Source organism: Eumetopias jubatus, unplaced genomic scaffold, assembly GCF_037043125.1.
Source record: "Eumetopias jubatus isolate StellerSeaLion01/CBP00866 unplaced genomic scaffold, mEumJub1_p1.0 scaffold_14, whole genome shotgun sequence".
In the NCBI taxonomy this organism is placed as follows: Eukaryota; Metazoa; Chordata; class Mammalia; order Carnivora; family Otariidae; genus Eumetopias; species Eumetopias jubatus.
The window spans coordinates 48,257,341-48,274,259 of NW_028274820.1; the positions used below are offsets into that span (position 1 = coordinate 48,257,341).

General features: G+C 37.2%; 1 protein-coding gene across 1 annotated transcript in view; it reads right to left on the reverse strand.

The window, feature by feature from the left end:
* Positions 1 to 326: 326 nt before the first annotated feature.
* The window catches only part of ETV1 (ETS variant transcription factor 1), an 88,892-nt gene continuing 72,299 nt past the window's right edge, over positions 327 to 16,919 (reverse strand). Inside the window, exons 10-15 of the mRNA XM_028119148.2 lie at positions 16,091 to 16,158; position 14,929; positions 14,422 to 14,490; positions 10,990 to 11,159; positions 5,482 to 5,583; positions 327 to 733 (exon numbers count right to left, since the gene is read on the reverse strand). Of these exons, the coding sequence (XP_027974949.1) occupies positions 512 to 733; positions 5,482 to 5,583; positions 10,990 to 11,159; positions 14,422 to 14,490; position 14,929; positions 16,091 to 16,158 (632 nt within the window). The 3' untranslated portion in view covers positions 327 to 511. The remainder of the gene's footprint in view (positions 734 to 5,481; positions 5,584 to 10,989; positions 11,160 to 14,421; positions 14,491 to 14,928; positions 14,930 to 16,090; positions 16,159 to 16,919) is intronic.

Below are 16,919 nucleotides of genomic sequence, written 5' to 3' on the forward strand. Positions count from 1 at the left end.
TTTTTTTTAGTTTTTTTTGTTTTTGTTTGTTTTTTGTACACCTTGCAGAGACTCAGAAATGAGAGGGGAAAATGCCCAAGGCAAATAGTCTCCATGTGGATATTTACACAATGTGAATTAACTGTACCATAGATACCCAGAGAAAATGAACATTTTCTTATGTTGTTTGAAATCAAATAAACATGATATAGCTTCATCATACTTAAAACCTGTGGACCCCATCCCACGCCTAAGTAAAAAGTAATCCCCATATTCCCCCACCCATTCACCCATTATCCTCCTGTTACACAGAATAAATGTTTAGATTACACCTACCCACCCTCAAATAAAGTGCGCAGTCCATGGCAGACCATAGAATAATGCAACAGGAAAGCCCCTTTTTGTGTATTATTATTTAAAAATAAAATACAAACAACAAAAATCAAACGAAGATTGAAGAGAACTCAGAGAGTCTCTGCATCCTGCAAAAAGAGGAGAAGCACGAGGAGGCCCTGCGTGACTGTCACTTGTGTTAATACACGTAGCCTTCATTGTAGGGGTGGGGGTTGCAGCAGCCCCCTTCAGGCATGTAGGCCATGCTCTCGTCAAAGTGAGACAGAGGCACCGTGTCTTCTTCATTGATGTGGCGTTCCATGTCCGTCTTCAGCAGTGGGCGCTGATTATCTGGGAAGGCCATGGAGAACAGGGCTTCTGGATCACAGACAAATTTGTAGACATATCTCTCTCCAGCCACCTGATGAAAATACGGAAGAGAAAAACCCATCCTTATGTATGGTGACGGATGTTAACTAAGCTTACCAGGGTGATCATGTCACGATAGATACAGAGAGTGAATGACTAGGTTGTGCACCTGAAACTGACGTAAGGTTATATGTCAATTAACCTCAGAAGAACCACAATCTTCACAATCCCCAAATGGGGAAGAGCAGGGAAAGGAAAGAACAAAAACACGGTTTAATATGTCAGAAAGGATGCATAACAAATGTTAAAAGATATCCATAAAAGCAAAAACAGTCCTTATTTTGTGGAATAAACTTCTGTCCAAGAGAGGGAAATGCGGCCTTGAGTAATGATTGACCTTGAGTAATAATTACATTCATTCCAGGCACAGCTAGAAAGCTTAGCAGTTTGCTTGTTTTAATATAAAGGTAAACTTACATTGTTATTTTGGGGGGGAAAGATCAATGATTTCATGCAGGTATCTCACAGTGAAATTTTGTTTCCTTTGCTTTAAATGGTTTTATCGTTATTTATAAAATAACTGGACCTTTAAGGTGTAGTGTCTCCCTCTTAATATCACATTTCTGAAATTAGAGAAAACCTAAACTTCCAAACTTTAAAAGAAAAATGTGCTGTGTCCTTAATAAGACTAGACTAGTGACTGACTGATTCACAGGTGAACTGGTTCTTTTCTCTCTCTCTCTCTGTTTTTTTTTTTTTTTTCGTTTTTTTGGCACTGTGTATTCTCATCTAAAAAAAAACCCACAAAAGACGCATAGCCTTATTTAAATGAAAGACAGATCAAGAGGACGGCATCATCTTGGGTACGTCACTTTTAAAAATGAAGGCAAGAGGCATTCGACAGAAGTGAAGGATGTGTGCAAAGTGTCACGCTGAAGTAAGAGGTGGAAAAAAGTGAAGGGAATTTAAAATATACAATGCATAGGGAGCAAATGAGAAAAAGAAATGTGAGAGCTGCCAGAAATAAAGGGGAAATAGCATAATTTGTAGGGAATGACATGTCCCAAACTTAAATTTTGAAGACTAATGTTTCTCTAAGAAATTATAAGCAATTGAGTGAAACAAATGTGCAACCCCTCCATTAACAGACAAAACTGAGGTTCTCAAAAAAAACAGGGGCGGGGCAGGGGTGAAGGGTGGGAGGGGGGGTGTGTATGAATGCAATTCTTTGTATTGACATTGAGGTAAACCTTCATGTGTATGCAGAGATTAGTAATTTTAGAAAAGCGAAAATTATTCAATGCCTCTGGGTTCCTATGTATCAAAAAAAGGCACTGCTGGTTGCTTTGCCATGGAGAATGTTCAGTTCATGGTTTATAAACTATCTGCATGTGTTTGGAAAAAAAACACTCTAGCAAAGAGTGCTACTCTTCTGGACTCAAGATTTAGAACACTGTTTTGTCCTGGATGTTTTTAGCTTATAAGACGAGCCAATTTAGAGAATCCAAATAATCTGAATATTCTTAGGTTTGAATACAATGAACATTTAGCTTTTATGAATTTGTACATGTTGCTTTTTTTTTTTTTAAAGATTTTATTTATTTGACAGAGAGAGACACAGTGAGAGAGGGCACACAAGCAGGGGGAGTGGGAGAGGGAGAGGCAGGCTTCCCGCGGAGCAGGGAGCCCGATGCGGGGCTCGATGCGGGGCTCCATCCCAGGACCCCAGGATCATGACCTGAGCCGAAGGTAGATGCTTAACAACTGAGCCACCCAGGCGCCCCTTGTACATGTTTCTTAGTCAGTCCTCAGTTCCCCTGTTTTTGTGAAACAGAGGTGGGAATGGCTTCTTTGGAAAGCTTCTTGTAAAACTGAAAAGGAAGTCTCTAGGACATTGCACAGCAAACAGAGCAGTTGGTGTAAATTCACTTACTTTAGTCCCTTATAAAAAGGAAATTGAGTTCATAAAGGTGAAATTGCCATAAAAATAAAGACAGGCAATATCAGAAACAAAGCTAAGATATGAAATCCTAGTTTTCCTTTATTTCTTTATTCAAAGCATTTTGAGAAAAAAAAAATAAATGGCCTGCAGACCTTAGAGCTTTTAATAACCTGCTTTGTTTTGTTTGGAGCCGCAGAAAAAGAGGTATTTGCTTCAGGCTACTGGTAGCTTTTTTATCCAACCTGTTGCTATTGGTTATAATTAGAAATGATTTGATAAATCACTGTGGGGAATTAAAATGTACAGCATGCAATCAAGATTATAAAATCTCTTAAGGAGTCTGCCTTAACTCATGGCTTCCTACTATTTTTTGTACAAAAAAAACATTTTTGGAACTACCACTATATTTATTGAACTGTGTTAAATGTCACGGAGTTTAGAACAAGGGCTGATAATTACCAAGGGAAATAATGTCTTTCATTATTAGTAATACAATTACAATCTAGAAAATGCTGTACATTAAATATACCCAAATCACAGTGCTGATATAGATAAAACATGAATTTTTTTTAGGAGATGAATTGGAAGTTAACAAGGAAGTATCTTTTGAACTGTGCTTTGAAAGACTAGATACTTAAATTATGTGTTAATTTTTTAAATCTCAGAAGTAACATAAAAAAACTGGCAGAAAATTAAAAATTATAGACTAAACCAAAAGAAATAGTGATCTATCATGATATCATCCACAAATAACTGCTGTTAAAATATGTGCACAGATTTCTCTAGGCATTTCTAAGTTTTGAAATAGGAGGTCACACCTGTACAATCTAAAAGCCAAACTCCATTATTTCTTATCTCTTTCAGAACTACTGAAATAAGCAGGGTTTTTCTACATGTTTAGATCCATTTGATTATTTTTATTTCAATTTCTAATCTTTCCAGGTAATTGTCCTGAATATACACCACATACATATATAATTTAAGTTTATAAACAAGTGTGGTCATACAAACATTTTCCCCTACACACTGAAAGATAAAATTCCACATCATAGGGTTGTCTTTTTTTTTTTTAAGGACGGCGTAATTACCCTCTGAACGATTCTGTTAGAATTTGCTTAGCCATTAGAATGGTACAGATGTTAGGTACAATCAGAAGGCAAGATACTCTCCACAGAGGGCACGATATCAGTGAGGCAATGAGGGAGTCACAGGTGTGTCCAATGGTAGCAAGTAAAATGGCTCAAGGCATATGAGGAAGAAGAGTAAATATGTCTGTAAAAATGGTAGAAAGCTTTCATTTTTGTGCTCATTACAAGTAGACTTCAGTTTTGTATGTTTCACCATTAAACAGCCTATGCTTTCTTATATTATGCAGCAACACGCCAAAAGTTCTGTCACATACAGACATTTTGCTAGTCTATCTTAACTGATAAAGAAATAGTCTCAAATAGTTTCTTTTACCTTATTTCATTTAATAATGACAATAACTTGATGAAGTAAGAACACCACCATTTAGCAGGAGAGGAATCTGTTCAAAACGGTGATCCACAGAGAAGGCAGCGTGCAAACCTAAATCCTGCGTGCATCTTCTTTGACATCTGCGCACCACTGCCCAGGGGACCTGAGCACCCAACAGCGCCAGCCCTCTCCACAGCCAGCCCACTCCATGTGTCAGGAATTAGCTAGACGGTGAGGGAAATGAAAGGAATGGAACGCGTCTGAAAGGATTTGGCTGCAAATGGGAAAGGTGGGTTGGGAGGAAGGAAGGAATTAAAAAAGGACCGCAGGGTCGAGGTGAAGAAGACAGGGGAGCAGGTAGGTAACGGTTATATGTCTTGAAGGTAAGATTCAGGGAAATAAGAAGTAAGTAATGAATTCAGCCTTATCTTTCAAGCATCTCGGGCACTGTAACTTCTGAGAGCTGGCAAACTCCAGAGCACCGATTCCCTTTGGTCTAAAAACTCAATGAAGCTGTTTCCTCTATTCTAGCATGTTTCATGTAGCAAATGGTCTGGTTTTTCTTGGCGTAATTACAGTGGTATAAAAATATGCCACAATCTGCAATATATAACTAAGTTTGTGTCCCCCGCATGAACAAAGGATACAAAATAAAACAGTAATGTTCACAAGAGATAAATCATAAAATTAGTTCACAGTCTAGACAATAGGAATGAATACACATGCAAGGCTGAAGGATGTAACAATAACAAATATCCGACGTTTTATCTTTATTCATTTATTCATTACCTTCTTCAAAAAGTGTATATTTTGTTCTATGTGGATTCCATTTGTTTTATCTTAAGTTTTTTAAAAGCCACCTTCAAATATTTAGAGAAGCTCATTTGAAATAAAGTAAAACATATTTACCTTAACTTCATTCACCAATGAAATAATATCAAACACTTATTTTTCATAAATGGTTTAGGTAACAAAGCTGTCAAACAGCAAAACCAGGCAAGACTTCAGACAAGGAGGGGAAAAGTAAGAATTCAGTTAGTATTGGAATCCATAAACAAAAGCATTTCAAAATTATGTAACTGTGGAGAATGTCGCAGACTATCAACAACTTGTGGGAATATATGGGACTATTAGTACTGAAACAACATTTTTTACCAAATACGGTAAAGTTGGGACTTCCAGAAAGTCTACTAGTTTCTATAAGATATTATTACATAGTTCTATAATGCCAATGAATTTATAAATAGAAAGGCTTGTCGTACCAAGACCAAGAGCTAAGCGTATGTTAAAATGAGTGAAAACCTTGCTTCAGCAACACAAAGACATGTGGCTTTTAAAGTATTACATGCAGATTAATGTGCAACATTTCAATGAATTTTAATGCTGCTGTAGCTGCTCACCTTTTGCATGATTCCTTTCTCATAATAATAGCGAAGCGAACGGCTAAGTTTATCATAGTTCATAGCTGGCCTGTTTTTCTGAATGCCCCAACGCCGGGCCACCTGCCACCAAAACAGAATTACATTGTACTGTTAAGTATTACCTTATCAAGATATTTCATAAAACATTAGTGAATTAATCAGTTACTTCCAAGTCACATCCAAATTAAAGACATAAGTAAAGAGGCAAAAGCTATCATGATCTGAATTTTCCTGTGTCCTGATTTGCTTTTAAACCAGGCATGCAGTGATCATTCTGCGACTTCACAATAGAATTCTTTGTCACTATTGTTTTGGATACAAAATTAAATGGAAATAGGGGGATGTGTTTACAGTGGGAATGAACAGGCTGCAATTCACCAAAGTGAGGCAAGTTTCCCATTCTGAGATATACTGCCTGTTCCTTCCTAATTAGTTTTTCTGATAAAACCTATAGACCAAGAACAGCTTAGTGATCGCTTTGTAAAAGCGTTTTCTATGGTTGTGATAAACTGAAGAAAAAAAAAATACGCTGTTTGCTACCAAAGAAAAGAATGAGCAAGAGGCACTGCATGTTAACAGAGGAAATAGTATACAAATTCATAATCTGAACTGCAAATAATTTTTATTGCCCGAAGCAGCATCAGAATAAAACTGTAAATAATACTAAAGTGGAGAATTAAGCATTCATTTAGAGAACAGTAACTGGATACTGAAAATAAGAAGTGGAAAAGTTCACCATGTACATGAATCCACAAGCAAAAATCTCTAAAGCAGAATGTCCACTTTGTTGTTTAGTGAAAAATCTCAGAGCTTCTGAGGAGGTGGCTTTGGAGGAGCAACTTATCTGGCAAAGCAGAGTTTTCCAAGGAACCCTCCTTCCTCAATGTATATATACATACCCCCCACACCTCACCACCACTCTGGGCTGGCTGAAGCATTACACTGAACCATGTAGCCTGCTTCTGCTACCCCAGCTAAAGGCAAGTTCCCATTAATTTCCGTATTTTATTCATCTGAGCAGAAACTACAGCTGTCATGCATACCTAGGCAACCCCAAGAGTTGCTTTGTCACATATCCTAAAATAGACTGCTTTTCAGAGAGATCGTTCTCTCTCCACTTTATTATTTTTTATTATCTCTCCCAGGGTTTGTTTTTTTCTTTCAAAAATACTGATCCTTGCCATTTTCTCCCTCCCTAATTTGTATTTCCTGAATGAAGATACAATGTAATTTAGCCACATGCATCAGGATACTCCTTTAAGAGCAGAGAGATGTGATCTAACGGGAACATGACTACGTATCCAAGCAGTCACCATGGCAGGCACACCCAAATTTTCCAGAGATAAACTTCATTTTAATCTGTGTTCGAAGCAATAGTGCAATGGGAGGGTGGCAGTAAGAAATGAAAGCCATACTATCTAAATAAAATGTCTTTTAAAAACCTAACAATGATTCATTGTTTGCGTATAACACCCAGTGCTCCACGCAGAACGTGCCCTCTTTAATACCCATCACCAGGCTAACCCATCCCCCCAACTCCGTCCCCTCTGGAACCCTCGGTTTGTTCTTCAGAGTCCATGGTCTCTCATGGTTCATCTCTCCCTCCAATTTCCCCCTTCATTCTTCCCCTCTTTTTTTTTTAAACATATAATGTATTATTTGTTTCAGAGGTACAGGTCTGTGGAACCCTACATCAAAAGCTAATGATGTAATGTATGGTGATTATCATAACGTAATAAAAAAAAAAAAACCTAACAATGGACATCAGCAAATCTTTAACAGATTTGGCAACTGAAGAGCATGCTAACCTGGAAGGGCCATGAAAATAAACTCTTTAATATTTCCTTAAATTAAACACCAGTTTCTGAATACCTTTTCATTTATAAATGATTCTCCTCTAGAAATTCACCAGGATGCACCCAGAAAGTAAAATACTTGCAAACAACTTTAAGACAACCCTGTGGAAGGCGCCTGGGTGGTTCTGTTGGTTGAGTATTTGCCTTTGGCTCAGGTCATTATCCCAGGGTCCTGGGATTGAGCCCCAAATCAGGCTCCCTGCTCAGTCTGCTTCTCCCTCTCCCTCGGCCCCTCCCTCCCCCCAACCCTGCTCATGCTGGAGTGCGCTCTCTCTCTCTCCCTCCCACAAAAATAAATAAGTCAATAAAAATCTTAAAAAAAAAAAAGAATATAAGACAACCCAGTGGAAGTCTCTAGAGAGAGAAAGATGATTTTTTTTTTTTTTTGGATACCATAAGCAGATTCTGACTTTTAGAATGTCAGTTAATTCTCAGCACACGTGGGTATTAGGAGACATTTTAAAAGAATAAAATATATTCTTAGAGGTGTTTGGATTCGTTCAATGTCACATTCATCATAAGGAGAAGGGGGACACACAAAAACACCTCTGAGATGCAGACAAGTTATACAAGGTAAGTTCTAGAAACCTGCTCTACCACAACGTGCCCACAGTTAACAAGACTGTACTGGACACCTAAAAATTTGGAAGAGGGCAGATCCCATGTTAAATGTTATTACCACAAGAATAAAAATAAAAAAAGACTGAAACTTAAAGTCAACAGATAATAAAACTAATTTCCAGGATAGGTTAGACCACCTACCAACTCAGAAAGCCCACTCAGCCCTCATGTGTGAGCCACCCATCACTACTATCTCCAGCACCGCTCAAAGCCAACGCAGCATTCTCAACATGGAGTGGGTGTTGTGTTGGCAACACTTCCAGTGACTTCCTTATGATACGCCTTCAAGTGAAAACTTCAACTATTTGTAAGGAAAGTGAAAAGGCGACTACACTATAAAAATCTCTCTTGGGGCACTTGGGTGGCACAGTCGGTTAAGCAGTTAAGGGTCGAACTCTTGACTGCAGCTCAGGTCAGGATCTCAGGGTCGTGGGATCGAGTCCCATGTCGGGCTCTGCGCTCAGCATGGAGTCTGCTTGTCCCTCTCCCTCTGTTCCTCCCCTCACTCACACTCTCTCTCTCAAAGACATGAATACATAAAATCTTTAAAAAAAAATCACTCTTATTGTCAAATGAATTAAGTAGGAAAATGTAATACCTCAAGCATTAATTGATTTTTAAAAATCATGTTTGAATACTCAACAGTAAACCTGGAAACCACAATCAGGTCCCGGTTATCAGAGTTCCTGGTAACTCTTCTAGCTCAACAAATTTGAATGACTTTGAAAGACTTCTTCTCTGAGTCCTAGAGATGCTTTACTATGTTAATAATCGTTCCCTGAGACAATTCCCTAGGATCTATGATGAATTTGAAAATAACATCTCATTATCTCAAATATCTCAAAAAGAGAGATGTTAAAGAGCATGTGCTTGCTAATGTTACCCAAACACACTGAGCAGATCATCAGCCCAGGATGACAGCATCACTCAATATCATTTTAAACTGCAAAATGAAATAGAAAGAAATGAACCAAGGAGTATCTCCTACAAGAATGGCTTCAGAGGCACCTTCCAGGAGCCATGCTGAGAGAGACCCTCAAAAAGTTCCTGTGTGGTATAAGGAGGAGGGCGACTGTGGGCCACAGAGGCTAAAGAAATTGCACAAAGACTTTCCAAAGAATAAATTTAAATGGCACAGCCATTGCCTAATGGAAGCAACTGCAACAGGGAGCAAAGAGGAATCAGAAATGTGATGTTTCATTGTGAACAAAAGCCTTAGGAGCCTTAGTACTTACTGAACAACTACCACTGAGTTAGTTACTCTTTGGAAATGGTCTACTGACTCTGAATCACCTGGCTCTTTTTTACTTTATGAGTCTTCCACAGAAAAGGTATCTAAATGTTTGTTGTACTGAACAGAGGTAAAGGTATGTCTTTCCTGCATTTAAAAATCCCAGAAATTCAGAATCTGATGAAGTTAATGGTCATCTGTTCAAGTCTTCTATTCTACTTATTCAACCTGAACATCATGAAAGTCAACAATTGCTAAATACAGAACTTAATTACATTCATAAGGATTTTATTCTTCTGAGATCATTAGTGACCAACATAATTCAGTAATTTTTCCACCTTAACAAATATATGGCAAAAATAAAAAGTTCTGTTTCTGCTCACTTCATTTTAGTCGTAGGTAAAGGGAAATAACTGATATAAATTCCTGTTGAATGTACTCAGTTCTAGGATGAACCAACTCTTGCAGTGATTATTAACATGTGTGATGAGGTGAAGAGCACACACTCCCATTACGTTAAAGGGCTTGCAAGTTACTTTAAGTGTTTCCAGTCTCCCTTTGTTAGTGCTTCACATTTTTATGGGTCTTTCACTTACATCATTTAAGCACATCTGCATAAAAATGAATTTCCTTTGACAGGCAAATTAAGGCTCAGACACACTATGAAATTCAAATACCCAAATACTTAGCCCATACTAGATGATGGGTATTTTCAAATTCTGATATCGAGCCCTCTGTGCATGTGTTTCATTAGCGCAATGGAGATGCAAAGCTAACCCTCTAGACTACTAGTGTATTGATATAATCTGAAGTAGACATAATTATGCTAACCAGCTCCTCTTATTTCAAACTTCTTTTAATACAAATTTGAATCAGACCATCTCTTAAATAAGGAAGATGACTTATTTTCTGGATATCAAACAAGGACATGTTATCTGATTATGAATGAATATATGGTTTCAGAGGGCAGAAAATTTAAGATGTATGGGCCCATTAGCGTCGGTTGTAGATGTCCAGTCTATGCTAATCTAAACTAATCACTTTGGGTTCAAAATAGCTGGATATCTTCCTAGATTTTACACGTTTTTGAGGCGTTTAGACCCTACAGCCAATATAAGCAGGCATAGGCATGTTAATTGCAAGTCATCCAGGGACACCTGGGTGGCTCCGTTGGTTAAACGTCTGCCTTCAGCTCAGGTCATGATCTCAGGGTCCAGGGATCAAGTCCCGCATCGGGCTCCTTGCTCAGCCGGGAGCCTGCTTCTCCCTCTGCCTGCCACTCCCCCTGCTTATGCGCACTCTTTCTCTCTCTCTCTCTCTCTCAGATAAATAAATAAATAAAATCTTAAAAAAAAAAAAGCTATCCATTGCTTTCTTGACTAATGCAAACTAAAGTCGATTTTAATAGTAGCTGAGAAAGCACCTTTAGTAAGATACAAACATTTTATATAAAAGTCACCTTTCTGTAGAGGTCCAAAATGCTATCGGTGGGTTATGCTGTAATAAATAATAGTAGTTTTAAGCCTAAAGCCAGACCTGAGGAGAATAAAAATTGATCTGAGAAGTTTTTCAGGAAAACACTCCATTTGCATGTGCACGAGGGTCATATTCATTTCTTATTTTAAATGTAGACTTTTTTTTCCCCTTTGCCCACTTTCTAATTCAGGTTTCCCTAAAGTTTTAAAATTAAAAAAAATACATTTTTAGCATATTAATCAATATTTGTTTCTTTATATTGTAATGTATCCAATTTTCCTAACAAAAAACTACTAAACCCACCTCTTCAGGCTCAATCAGTTTAAATTCCATGCCTCGCCCAGTCCACGCAATGAAATGAGAATTAGAAGGGTCATCCAGAAGGGCTACCAAAAACTGCCAGAGCTGAAGTGATCCCCGCCGCTGGTATGTGGGTCCTTCCCGATACATTCCTGGCTCCTGTTTGATGTCTCCTAAATTTAAAAATGTTAAAGTTTCTATTATTAGCAATATTACAACATTTACATAAAATTTACATTAAAGCAATCATGAAAATGGTTCAGCCACAACCACTTTACGGGTTTCTATGAAATATAACGTTACCACTTTAAATAGGGCTTTAAAACAGTTAAAGGCTTTAATGTAAACCAAGAACCTGTACAAACTTACAGGCAACTATATCTAACATATAAGGGTCAAAATAAATGCGAACGAGTGTAGAATAAATCCACGAATGTCATTTGCTTATTAAAATTTTGTATAACTATCTTTGTTTTCACTCATTTATTTAAAAACCATACCATCCAATCACACTTCTTTCTTTTATTGTTAATGACATTATTCACGGCTCTAAGCAACATGGAAGAGGGAGTAATTGATTTTAAGCTCTGGACATTTTATTTGTACAAATTCTGCAAACTAACCTTGTAATACTTCATTGATCAGTACATGAAAAAATTTGCAAATTATAATGCAAATATTTCAAAGCAAATTTACTTTTATTTATTTACTTACTTATTTTTACAGATTTATTTACTTATTTGAGAGAGAGAGAGGAGGGGGAGAGGCAGAGGGAAAGGGAGAGAATCCCACACAGACTCGCACTGAGCCCGATGTGGGACTCGATCCCATGACCCTGAGCTCATGACCTGAGCCAAAATCAGGAGTTGGACACTCAACCAATGGAACCACCCAGGCGTCCCATCTCAAAGGAAATTTAATTCCTAAATTCTGAGTTAAGTCATCTGTACTTTATGTAAATTAGGAAAATCACACAGGTAAATCAGGGCATATCAGATTATCATCAGACCACCTTTTTCCCACACCTTCATACTGGCACTACCACTTTCTTAACCGGCAGCAAATAAAAACTCCTTCATTTTTCTTTATCCCTTGTTTGCATTTCAGTCACGTGAATTTAGCTTGCTAGTCTTTTTCTAAAAGTGCAATCTAAAAACACATATACAGGAGCTTTCTGTAAATCTATCTTTTTAATCAAGAAAGGCTGGTTTGTGTTACATTTATTTGTTATCTATATATAGTATAAAAACCAGTAGTATTAAGTAGATTACGGCAATAAGGGTGTTAGTGTTGTAATTCTTCTGGTATAAATCTGGTCAGGTACCTTGTTTTTAACAAACAAAAATTCAGTCATAACTCCTGATTATTTACATCTACCTCCAGTCAACCATCCCCAAAAATATGCGGAATTGGTCACACTGGGGATTGAGTGTCTAGGGCCCTACAAACATATCATTCATTGTTAATGCATGAATTTCTCTTCTCCACTATAGAAATAATTCAGACAGAATATATTCAAGCCAATCTATTCACAGTAAGTGTGAATTATAAAACAGACCAGATCAGAAGCTTCTTAAAACTTTCTTTTGGTTAACAGACAGATATACACCTCTTAAAATAATTACAAAAAGAACAACACTTTAAAAACCACAACCAAAATAAAATCATTCAATCAATAGCTGCAAGAAATCATTATGTCATTTTGGTCAAAGCTAGATAATACAGAAGCGTCTCTTCATATTGATTTCAATGACAGTTTTATTTATTTCAGTTTTTCCTTCTGAGACAAATTTTTTCATGGGGGTAACAGCAATTATGCAGAGAGAGTGAAACACTGTCAAATTTTATAATCTCTAGATTGCTTCTGCCTATAAATGTGACGGACTATTCTAGCCTTGTCAATGAAAAAATAACCTTTTGCTTTTCTATTCCCTTGTTCTCTAGTCCTTATCAAATATAAAACTATCTTCCAAAAAACATTTTCTTAGTACAAAGTTGAAGAATATTTAAAAGTCAAAGGGAATAAATAATCAAGATAGATTGTTTCTCTAAACATTAGTGTGACTTAGGCCTGTTAGATTATATCATAATCCCACTTGTAGTTTTGAGCTCTTTTTATTTCCTTAAATGCCTATACTGGTAATCAAGATTTCTTAAAATGTTAAGCTCACTAAGAATGAAAAACAAAACAAAACAAAAAAACCGATGGAGGTCATTCCAAAAAGTAAAGGCTTTATGCTTTGTCTTAAGAGAAAAGGCTGTGTTTTAAGAACTGTGATGCTGTTAATGATGCTAACTAGCACATACCACACTGAAGCTCGAAGCTTAAAACTAACAGCTATTTAGAATAAGGCCAAAAAAGTGACCCCTACGGGAGCTTAACCCTGTGACCTTGAGTGAATGTAGCCATTTAAAGGAAGACTAAGGAAACAGATCTTCCCCAAATTATCATTCTTTCTGAGAAGGACCAGAGTAGCAAAAACCTCAGGAAGAAAGTAGTCTTCAAGAAACTAATTAGAGATGGAGAAGCAATCTGAGCATGCACTTTGCTGTTTAAATAATGACAATTAAAAACTTCTGAGAGCTACCAAGTCATTACAGCCATGATCCCCAAAGTTTGTGCAATCAGCTAATCAGAGGGTCCCTGCTCATTTCCTGTTAAACAATCAAAGCAGGAAATACGGAGCCCACTCTGAAGAACCACTAAATCAACTAACTGTTCACTTTTCCCCAAGCTTCCTCGTAGATGCTGACTTCTGCCACCTTTGTCAAGAAAAAAAAAAAAAAATTCTAACTTGACACTCTTTTCTAAAATCTGGGACCTTTTCACTGCAATAGCGAGTGATATTAAAAAGGTAATGCTTTCCTAACTCCATCTTAAGCAATTACAAAGTAATTGCACATTAGTAATGAACATCTTCCCAGGGGGAAAAAAAAGGAAAAACAAAAAAAGAACGACTAACAATCACTAACTAAATGGGCAGCTATGTTGTTCCTGTGTTCCATAATGCATCTTTTCATGAACAATAAAAGGAAAGAGGCTGCATTAGTCATCTGTGCATCCACAGTAGCATGCTTTCTGTTCTGCTTTGTTAATTATGGGATCAGCTTTCAATAAATCTCGAACAACAAGCTGCATGTGCTCAGCAGGGCAATGGAAAGACCCCTCGTACTCTACACAAAGCCCAGCAAGAATGATAGTCTCTGGTTATATCTTTAAAAATGAGATCTCTCATAGGACAAAAGAAAAAGCTTCTAAATAGGGGAAGGAAGAGAGAATTTATAAAAGGTAAAGTTTAGCAAGAGTTGAATGCATCATAAATGATGTGCATGGAAATCTTTAAGTAGGGATGTCAACTGTTTTCAGGAGAGTCAAGGGTGATCTCTCCACTCCCTCTTAAAAAAATGGAACTTGAAGCACAATGAGAAACCTACCATCGAATTTCTCCGGGACAACACAGGTGTCATCGTAAAACTGCCTGGGGCCCTTCTCAAACATACAGCCTGTGGGAGGAAATAGGATACATTTATTCATGATACAAATGAAGCTCACAAGCAATTTAAAATACAGCCATTAACCACAAAAACTGGGGCAGAAAAGGACTTTGCCATTTTTTAGCTCCATGATCTTAGACACACTATTCAGCCTCTGTGTCTCTGTTTCCTCACCTATAAAATGGGAATGATAATGAATCACCTGTCTTAAAGGGGTTGTTCTGAAATTAACTGATTTAATACAGCAAGTTTAGAACAGTACCTAGTGCACAGTGATATATGACAAGTAGATATTTATATTATTACTACCCCAAGCACAAAGCAGGTAAACCCTGCCAAACCTAGAAATTACAAGATATCATCTTTTTCATTTTCTTCCAAGTTTTGTTATTCATGAGACAAGAGGAAAATCAAGACGAGTTACTTATATTTACCTTGCACAATTACCCTGATAAACTGAAACACATTCAGTTTACCTCTTACTTCCCCGGAGAAATATTTAGCTGGGCTAACCTCATGTTTTCATCTTCAACAGCCAAGACAGTTTTAATTTTCTTTTTAAACTTTCCTTTTTTCCTGTAACAAAACTAAGTCCACAGAAAAAATGCAAACTAAATCAAAGGCTTTTAGCAATCATTTTCTCCCCCATATATCCTTGACTGTGACCTTCACTGAATCATCGTCTTTAATTACCAGGAAGAAATTTCATATACTTTAGTCACAGTTTTCTTTCTCAGTTGTACTGGTCTCTACAGTGAGTACATAATAATAACAATAGCAGTGACAATAATTACACTGCATTTCTGCTAAATTTTTGGTCCCAAATATTTTGGATTTACCAGCTTATTATACTCTTCTTCAAATTAAGCATTTACTTCTATCAGTATCACTTATACCAAACAACCAGTATTAGACCTAACCTAAAGAAGATGAACCTATGCCATCTTACCGAGGAAACAGAACGTTTATGTCATGAATCATGCACATATTTCCAGAAACACTTTAATAGGGAATGCATCCAGAGAAGATCCTTTGTTATCCATTACTTTGCAGGTATCAAAGTCCATTAGATGAAAGCTTTCCCACCATGGTTACCATGAACACATCCACAATAAAAACTCCCTTCTGTAGGCCTCTTATGTGAAATTCCATTCTTAACAATTACTTGTCTAAAAATGAAAAATCCAGGATATACAAAGGCAAGTATATTTAAATCTACTCTCTTTTATTTCAAAACACAGACTTAGCTCTTAGAGCAAAACTGAAATTCCTCAAAGATAAATTTCAGTAGAGAGTAGTAAGGAAGGCTAATCTATAAAGCACATGTTCTGTTTTTAAAGGATGTGGTTGTTGACAAAAAAAAAAAAGAATACAGAAATTCACTTTTCAGCTGTTTATGTGCACATGACTCTTAACCAAATTCAAGATAACATGACCTGAAACATCTTCCTTTTACTTTAAAAAGATAAAGTTTTAAAATAGTGGTTTAGGGAACATAAGTGATTTTTTCCATAAAATATAATGATTAATCAATCAAATGACTGCATCTTTGGTACCTCTGATAATTTTGACTGTATTCACAAAGAATTTCAATAATAGAAAACTTAACTTCTGTTCTGCTGGGATGAGCCAGGAAGCCTTCTTGCCTCATATAAATGGAGTGGCAGCTAGGCACTTCTGAAAGAAGAAAAAAACATCAGTCAAAGAGAAGTTTGGAGCTGAAAATGTGCTGTTACCAACAGAGTGCAGATAGGAACTGACATGAGTCTCCCTGAGGGGAGCTTCTCAATGGGTAGTTAACATTTTAGACAGGGCCCACACAGGAAATGGGAAAATGATGGGCACCTCAGTGGCTCAGTTGGTTTACGCGTCCAACTCTTGATTTCGGCTCAGGTTATGATCTCAGGGTTGTGAGATGGAGCCCCGCGTTGGGCTCCAAGCTCAGCAGGGAGTCTGCTTGAGATTCTCTCTCTGTACCTCTGCCCCTCCCCCAAGTTGCTCTCTCTCTCTCTCTAAAATAAATAAATAAATCTTAAAAAAAAAAAGGAATGCAAAAATGAGAAGCATATCATGGCAGACACGGATTCTCTTCAACAGGCATGTAAATTCAAAGTTTTCCCCACGTTTACTAAAGGGTGGCTCGCCTGCAGCCCCACATGAATGTGAGAGTGCCCTTGGAACAAATGGGGTCATGAGTAAAGATACATTTGGGGCATTTGTGGGATAAATTTGTATATCCCATGGTATTCAAAGCAAAGATCAACAAAGACTCAGTCATGGTTTATTTCAGGAACACTGTTAGAAATTATTATGAAAAGACAAAACTGCCACATCTCTTAAAATTACTCTAGTCTTTTAAGGTGACTGCTATTTTTCACCCCCAGATAAAAAGTATGACTGCCTTTTTATTTTGTTAAGCACACAGGTAATATTCAAAA